The sequence below is a fragment of the Stegastes partitus genome, unplaced genomic scaffold (assembly GCF_000690725.1).
Source record: "Stegastes partitus isolate 25-593 unplaced genomic scaffold, Stegastes_partitus-1.0.2 Scaffold650, whole genome shotgun sequence".
Taxonomy (NCBI): Eukaryota; Metazoa; Chordata; class Actinopteri; family Pomacentridae; genus Stegastes; species Stegastes partitus.
In genome coordinates, this window is record NW_007578381.1 from 203,413 (window position 1) to 212,517 (window position 9,105).

Here is a 9,105-nt window from a genome sequence, read left to right on the forward strand (position 1 = left end):
GAGGCTTTAAAGAACATCTGAAAACCAGTTTGCATAACCAGTCCTGGCTGCGACCTCGACAAAGAGGACAAGAGGAGGTGAGGCGCAGGGTGAATTATTAAAGCACCACTCAAGCCAATGAGAAAATATCGGAATTTGAGGTTTGGAAGAAAATGAAAGAGACAAGGCTGTAAAGGTTGGAATGACGACAGAAGATGATAAGAGACTACGGGGAAGAAAAATCTAAAAAGACAAAAACCAAGAACTCAAAAGAGGCGAGGAGATGGGTCATGTAGAGAGCGCAGACAAGTACATGATTTAATACTGCAGCTTTGGGATGCACCTGAACAATCTCTGTGCAGTTAAAAGACACGATCTCTCTCTTTTTCCGTGCCTCCGTCTGCTAATTGATACACGCTAAAAACACTCAGAAGTGCACACGCTACACCGGATTGTGATCCAATTAACTCCCTGTCAGATGTGAACCATGCTGATAATTAGTGCAGAGTTGTAGTGATACAGCTCTAAGTGTGTCACCTTCCAGAACTAGGACAGCGATGTAAGCTTCAGGGGCTAATGGGAACACTCACTCACAATTGGCCAGCATCAAGCACACACACACACACACACACTTACACTTCACTCACGTGTTAGCATGGAAATCCTAAATAATACTGATATATTGTTGTGAGGTCAAAACATTTATCCTTATTTTATCACCTGTAATGATTTTTCGGTTTCTTTAGGCCGCCCACTCATTTCAGTCTCTCTCCCTTTGTGTCCACACTCACAGACACAATCACTAATAATGAAAGCACTGTGATTGGCATGGATCTGCCCTCCACTAACTATTCTCTAATCGCGAGCTCTGCTATCGATTTCTCTTTTGCCTCTCTGTTCCTCATTCTGACTCCATTTCGAAGCTTTGTTTCCATTTAAACTGCAACAATCAGGACTGCATTGTCCCACATAAAACCATCTGATTGATTTATGACTTTCATGCTTTATTTCAGTTAATTCTATCTTATTTTAATATTGCTTTTTATTTTTTATGTTTAATTTTATATATTTGCTACATAATATTGACTAAGGTAGAACACTTGTGGAGTTTTAACTTAAGTTTTGGGTGAATGCTGCCCTCTGCTGGAATAAGCCTGCATCACCCTTTAATAAAATGTGCCGCTCTAATAGATATGCTATTCATGATTCATATAAAATTCCCCATTTGCACACAGTGTACTTTTCTGGTGGGTCTCACTTCTATGAATTGTAATGTGCTCACATAACACCCTCTCACTTCTCCACATACACCCAACAGGAGGACAGGAGGCTGTTGTGTTTTGTGGTGACTGTATTTAATTGCATCTACTCATTGCAGTGGTTGGCAATTAGATGCAATTCAATCCAATTCAAAAAACTTTATTAGTCCCCTGGGGTCAATTTACAAATGGGATGAGAAAGTATCTATGAAGGGTCATGATATTAAAACAAACAAAAGGAAATCAGAGTTGTTTTTTGTGTTGGTGATGATGATGATGTTGTTTGTTTTTGTCTGTATTTACCTTGGGAATAAAAGGACTTCTGAAATTACTGTCTAATATTTTAAAAATTACAGTCCTGAAGGGTCTTGCTTGTTTTCCACTCTGTCTCTGATCCCTCACTGTTGTGAACAAAAGCTTAAATACACTTGTAAAATATTTCACGGCAGCCTTTAGTGTCCAATGACTCCTATAACTCTTATTTCTCTGTGAGGAAATCATTAAAACATGCATCTTTGTCACAAAAAAAACAATCATGCATTTTGTTTTTTTCATAGATTTATTGCAGATCTTCTGTTAATATGTTTAAAAATATGCATACAGCAATGTTAATCTGTATTGAAATGAGCCTTTGTCATTTTCACCCAGTAAGGTGCTTTTGGTTGCCGTCCACAAGCTTCTGGTTTTATCTTTGATCACTCACCTTGACAGAATTGGTGCAGTTCAACTAAATCTGTTGGCTTTCTGACACAGATTTGTTACGTTAACACAGTCCACAGGCTCTTGATGGTTTTTTACGTCAGGACTTCAGGGAGACAGGCCTAAAATCTTAACTCTAGAAAAGTGGAGAGGCCTTGTCACCAGGAGAGACTGATGAACAACTTTATATCACCGAACCTGATAACTCAAGTTGCTCTGTCTGTTTTTGACCGAGCAGATTTGATCGTATTTCCAGAAGACCTGTAGTAAATCTATGAAAGAACCAAAATGAATGATTGTTTTTGCGACAAAGATGCATGTGTTTCAATGATTCCACCATAGAAAAGTGAGAGTTGTAGGAGCACTGGAAACTCAAGACTGCCATGATAGACACAGTCTTTACAAGTGTATGCACAGTTTTGTTTACAACTGTACAAGCGAAAAATTCTGCAATGTAAAATACAAGCAAATACTTGATGGACACACAATTAAACTGTTCTTGTGTGAAATGCCAACATTTTTAACAAGACTCTGAGACCTATGTTTGCTTCGGTCTTCCACCAGAGAGCACTGTTGTTCTATATAAAGTAAAAACGCTTGACCAGAAGTAGATTAAAACTATTAACACATCACAAGCCACACCACTGGGTTATTTTGTTGTCATTATCTGATTCTCTAAAGTATGTCCTCGTCTCTTTTCCAGACGGGGAAAATGTTGAACTCTGTTGTGAACAAGGTGAGGCAGATAAAAAAAAACTTCAGCAATAATAACAGCAAACAAAGACATGCTTTAAGAGTACTACTTAAAAACTAAGCATGAAATTGAAAGCGAGGCAAATGTATGTTTTAACTTAAATGCAAAAACGCAGTGTCTTACATCCATGTCCTCAGCTCAACCCAGTCTCACAGCGGTTCTTCAGACACAGATATAGCCATAAGATTTGTGTGTGAACCACAGAAATCCTGCTGTGTTTGATGGAAGACATGCTGTTATCAGGAGAGCAGCGCCTGATAAGACAAGAGTTTCTCAAGGTTGATACTGGACGGCCATTCCTTCTGTGGCATCCGGAGAAAGGCCGTTTGAAATTCAAAGACAGTCACATACCTTTTGGGAGTGATGTAAACGAAGGGATAGCGTAACATAAGCAGTCCCAAGTCAGCATTAAAATAGGCTTATTTCATTGCCCCCCTGCTGGCCTTCGCTAGAACAAATGTAAACAAGATAAAAGCTGAAAGATTACTCTTGATCCTACAGTAACATAACCAAAATAAATACAGTCAGACTGAGGCTGGGGTTTTTAAGGACATGCCCATTTTGTTATACCTAGGTTACATTCTTTTCTCTGCAAGGTAAAAAAAAATAAAAATCTACCCTGAGTCTATCTCACATGTCTCTCAGCAGTAAATCATGTGCTTTCTAAAGGCTGACAAACATTGTACGCTCTGTTGACAAAATATACTGAAGGCTCCCTATCAGATCAACATAATCAAGATCAGGACGCATTGCACAACCAGCGAAGGCGTCATCTCAGACTAAAAATTAACAACTGTGATACTTTTGTGGTAACTGCACGTGTTTCCAGAGCAGACGAAATGAATTACAGTCGTAGCTCACAATATTAACGCTTACTAAATTGCTACAAGGAGCATTTAAATGTGTTCTTTTGATCGTGATAACCATTTTAGTAAAGTCACACTTCTCACATGCTTTTTATGTGTGTCCGCATACCACGTTTAATATGCAATGATTAACGATTAATGATTAATGACCTTATGCCCTGTAACTGCAACAGCAACAGAGACTTTGGCTTTACATTGCATGCATGCTTACAATGAGATAAGAAAGATAAATCCACAATTACTATAAGCCGGGGTGCCCAATCCTGTTCCTCGAGAGCCCCTATCCAGCATGTTTTCGATGTTTCCCTCTTCCAACACACCTGATTCACATGATCAGGATCGTCATCAGGCTTCTGCAGAGCTTGATGATGAGCTGGATAGGGGCTCTCGAGGACCAGGATTGGGCACCACTGCTATAAGCCCATCGACAGATCCATCTAATGAGACAAAAAAAAAAAAAAAGATATTGAAAATGATACAGTTGGTTAAACCTGGCCTGAAGTCAACCCTTTAAAAAGAAAAGTATCAACCAGTCAGTTTGTTGTTTCGACCCACATCTGTGCAGATTCATTCGTTTGGCCAGTAATGCTGAATCTGATAGAACATGATGCTGCCACCATGACAGAAAAATAATGCTTCAGATAAGGATTAGAGTCAGCAGTTAAGATCAAACATGAAGTATGCTCAAAATACACGCACAGGCCCAGTACTGTGACAGCTCCTTAGATGGCTGAATGTTGTGTAGTTATATACTCTACCCCATTGAAATTAATTCATATGTCTGCCTGACCGCCTTGAGTTCAACCAGATACAACTTTCTAAGAGACTACATTGGTGGCTTGATTCAGGTCCATACAGAGCTGTTCATGGACCACACATGCACGTTTTGGACCACAGTTTTTTGTGGCTCCACTAAACAACTTCCAAGTTGGAAAAGTAGGAAAAATGATTGTTTATATGCTACAAATATTTTAAAATAGAAAAACAATTTTAAAATGCAGAACATTAAATATGTATTAGTGTGAAAACTCAGTAGTGGAGAGTGGGGCAAGATGAGCCTGTGGCTTAGTTGAGCCACCTCTTGTTTCAAGAAAACCATAAAAGTAACTGGTCATGTGGCCAAACATTTTTGAAGAGGTATCCATTGTGCTCCCCCAGTGAAGAGAAGGAGTACATGGAGGAAAGGTAAGGAAACTGTTTTAGGTTATTTTTTTTTGCTGTTTGAGTAAATTTTTCATGTTTAGGTTTTCATGAGTGTTGTGTCTGACCGATTATTGAAATGTGTAAAACAATTAATTTTGATCTTGCAAATACGCCTGACAAGTGGGATGTTCTGTATTAAACCCAGTTCTGTGAGAATTGCTTTATTCTTTTCTAACTTGATGTCATTATGGAAATGTAAAATACGTAGGCCTTGTTGAAGAAAATAGGTCTTTGGAGTTGTAAACTTTATTGATGTTGAACAGGAACCTGTTTTTGTGAAAATGGCAGTCAGTTGCTCATGTTCAGAATTTTGTTCTAAAAAAAAGAAGAAATCCTTAGGCCGTACTGAGGACAAATGGCCTTTAAAGTTGTAACCTTAATGTATGCTGAATAGTAGCCCAGTTTTGTAAAAATGACAGTAAAACTTTTGAATGTGATTTTGTTCCAAAATGTGTTACCTGTGAGCCTTATTGAAGGAAATCTGCCTTTAAAGTTGTACATTTTATCTTTAAGATAACTTCTAAGGGGTCACTTGGTGTTTTGATTTTGTCTTGCTTTGCTATGGCATTGTATGAGGTATAACATTTTCAATTTTACTTCAACGCAATCGATGGCACAATTTACTGAGACCATTTTTCTCCAAAGGCTCAATTTACACATTGCCAGGGGCAAGATGAGCCATGTGTCAGTCATGTGTTTTTTGAAAAAAAGAGCTTATTTTAGATCCAAACCAATTATTTCCTGGGATGCCCCTCATCCTGGTGTATGTACATGTTTTATTTACTGTAAAGACCCCACTGTAGGGACACATCAAGTAAAAACTGGCTCATTTCTCCCCTATATGATCAGGTTTACATATAAGTAGTTTTGTGTTTAATTCACCAATTGTGTAAAGTGTTGAAACATTTTCAAACCTTTAATTTTACAACATTGACCCTATTCGGGACTTTTGTGTCTTTTGGACCCCAGGCCATTTGGTTTAGGTGACAGGTATTGTTGTTTTTTGTTTTTTTGAAGGTTTTTTTTATATATATTAAAAAAAGAGGGACATTAGTCATGCATTTGGAACCAAAAATACGTCAACTTATCCAAAAAATATTTAAAGTAGTATAAAAGTCTGCAATGAATACCAACAAATATTTTGCAGATGTTCTTTCTTGGGGTCAAATGGACCCTGAAAGATCTTGTACGTATGGCAACATGAAAGTCCTGAACAGGGTTCACTGTGAAATTGAAAGAGAAAATAATTCTGTTTTGTCAACGTGACTTCACAGAAACAAATGACACAAATGTGGTCAAAAACCACTGTCTTTAAAAGAAAAGAAAAAGAAAAGAAAAAGAGGAACGAATTCATGTAAAAGAAGTGATAGACGTGACGTAAAGTTTGCAACTCAAAGGCTGTCATTTGACAGAAAATGCCCAAATAGGGGCAACATTTGGAAGACTATATACACACTGCAATTTAGAGAAGTAGTCAGACTCAGTCTTAATTGCGAAGAGACACTGCATTGCTCTACACTGAGCATTTTCCACATTTCCATATTGCTTGTTAGGAGAAAGATTCTTCTAAGCCTGAAGGTGGCTCTGGCGAATTCAGTCAGTTTTACTCGCAACAACCAAACCGGGACCAGCCGTATTCTGCAGCTCGTGTAGGACGCTGTAAGTACAAATTTTGAGTAAAGTTAAAAAGGGGCTTTTTAAATTCAATTATCGTATCACTTTATAATTTAACAGACTGTTGCTGCTGTTACCTAAAAAGTGCATCCTGTCATTGGTAGTAACCTTACAGCAATGTGAAAGGGTTTAAAAGCAACATATCCAACATCCTTTCCTCAGTAAAGACAAAGATAGTGTGTTTAGGCCCGAAGGCTCCATTGATTGCTTTAGAAGTCTAAAAAAAATCAACACTTCCTTCATAGAATAAGAGGATTTGCAGCTTAACTTAACTTCCAATTAACAACACTTAAGAAGATGCTGTCAGACAAGTTAGTGCAGGAAATGGCAAGGTGAAGGTGGAGAAGGCTTAATGAAGAATCCTGTAGATTAATCCTTCAAATTTACAATCATGCATCACTTCATGCACCGTGATCAGATGGAATAGATATGTCAGTAAAAATATGCGTGAAGGGTTAAAAGGTTAAAGGTTAAAATGGAATATGAGATTGTACACACATCACATGAAACCACAGCTTCTTCATACTGTTAGAGCAGCTGGTTCCAGCCTGATCAAATGTAAGTTTCATTTTTAGACTTTAATAGGATGTTAGACCCATGTTTAAATGACATTTGGTGACTACAAACGAAACTAGTCTACTGTGTGAGAGCTGGTCGATAATTATGTCTGTTATTACAGTAGCTCTCCCAGGTTTTGTTTGGTTTGTAGCTTCTTTCCTCGCTGTAAATGCAAATGAGACGGATATTAGAGGCTCCAGTACCCTCAGCCGACTGTGTTTACTGTTTCCACTGTACAGATAGTGGCTGCACCTGCTCATGGCCGCACTCCCTGCTCACGCTAACAGCAACTCCTCCAATAAATCCACCATGGTGAGTCTTGTTCTTACACTTACAGTATGTATATTGTGCTGAATGTGGTTAGCGCTGGACTTTTGAATGTGTTCCTGGAAGTTGTTGTTCAAGTCTAATGTTTGAATCATTCCTTCCCCTCCCTCTTTTTACACTTGTTTTGTCCTGTTCTCGTCTTTGTTTCGTTTCTCCTGTTTTTGCCAGGCGCCCAACTGTCCAGATGTGGTTGGTGGGCTGGCCAAGTATTACCTGTCACCGTCTTACGGAATTGAGTTCAGCATCGGTTTCCCTGGCAACCTTTTGGTTGTACTCGGCTACGTCTTTTGTTTGCCGGAGTGGCAGAGCTACAATATTTACCTTTTCAACTTGGCAGTCTCCGATCTTATTTTCCTCTGCACACTGCCACGCCTCTCCTACCTCTACGCAAATAACCAATCAGAAAACAGTCCCTATGCTTGCGTTATCAACCGCTATGTCCTGCATGTCAATCTTTACTCTTCCATCCTGTTTATGGTTTGGCTCAGCATGGACCGCTTCCTGGTCATAAAACACCCAACGAGGAATCACTACCTGCTGAGGCGACGAACAGCCCAGATCGTGACGGGGTTGAGCTGGCTGGCTGTCAATGTGGAAGTTGCCCCAATGATAGCGCTGATGATCCAGGACCTGCAGAGACACAATATGACTCGCTGCATGGATTTTGCCAGCCTAGAAGGAGATATCAGTGTACTGGGCTACAGCTTGGGGCTAACCGTGACTGGTTACATTCTCCCTCTGGTTGGACTTTGTGTTTTTTCCCACCAAATTGCACATCTGCTCCGTGCCCAGGACAGAGCCCTACAGCGCAGGACATCACCGTACAAGCGGCCTCTCAGGGTTGCCGTGTCAGCTGCAGTCATGTTTCTGGTTCTCTACACCCCCTACCATGTGCTGAGAAATGTCAGAATAGCATCTTTGCAACCCTGGGCAGGGCTGCCGTCGTGTACAAAGATGTACATAGAGAGCATGTACATTTTGTCCAGACCGTTGGCCTTCTTGCACAGTGTCATCAACCCTGTTTTCTACTTCCTTATGGGTGACAAATTCAGAGAACTCCTACTTTCTAATCTCAGAAAGCTAATCAGAAAGACAGAGCGGCAAAGAGAGCAAGCCTGACGAAAGGTACCACTGGATTCCTGCATATACAAAAGCATACATCAGCGTAACATTTATACATGAGTCAGCTCTAACTTTACATAGTGATGCTTTGCTGTATTTTTTTGCTTTAATTCCTAATATTTTTATAATTTATTTAATAATAATTTCCCACCTAAAAATAGATGTAATATTGTCCAGTAATATTAATACTACATTACAGCTTTGTCTTAGAAGAACATATTTGAAAAGCCTACTAATGATATTGACGTGCACTTTGTTTCCGTTACCATGTCCACACGTATATAAGGTTAGAAGGAGATAAAACATGTCCATGAAGTGGAATAAGATAAAACTACATTTCATTTTAAGCAGCTTACTTGAATGTTGTTTTTATTTGTGTCTGTTGAAAAATAATTTGGAACTGGATAAACATGGGAAGGCATGTTTTATCACTTTTACTGATATTTTGGGGGATGTTTGTACATTACAGCCAATATTATACCGTGCCAGTTTTTTTAAAGCAATGAAATATATCTTGACTAATAACAATCGTCTGCTCTCATATGACTTTAAAGTGCAAAGTGACTTTTCTTCTTTCACTGTGTATCAATAACTTTTGATTTTGATTGTTCGTCTTCTGAACCTCAAGCACTTTCTGTTTTTAATTGTTTATTTATTTTTTGCT

At 38.9% G+C, this 9,105-nt stretch overlaps 1 protein-coding gene across 1 annotated transcript; it reads left to right on the forward strand.

The window, feature by feature from the left end:
• The first annotated feature begins 6,263 nt into the window (after positions 1-6,263).
• LOC103363291 (succinate receptor 1-like) lies at positions 6,264-9,105 on the forward strand. Its single transcript, XM_008289982.1, has 3 exons — positions 6,264-6,419; positions 7,232-7,304; positions 7,488-9,105. Exons 2-3 carry the CDS (start codon positions 7,251-7,253, stop codon positions 8,436-8,438), a joined length of 1,005 nt encoding a protein of 334 aa, XP_008288204.1. The 5' UTR covers positions 6,264-6,419; positions 7,232-7,250; the 3' UTR covers positions 8,439-9,105.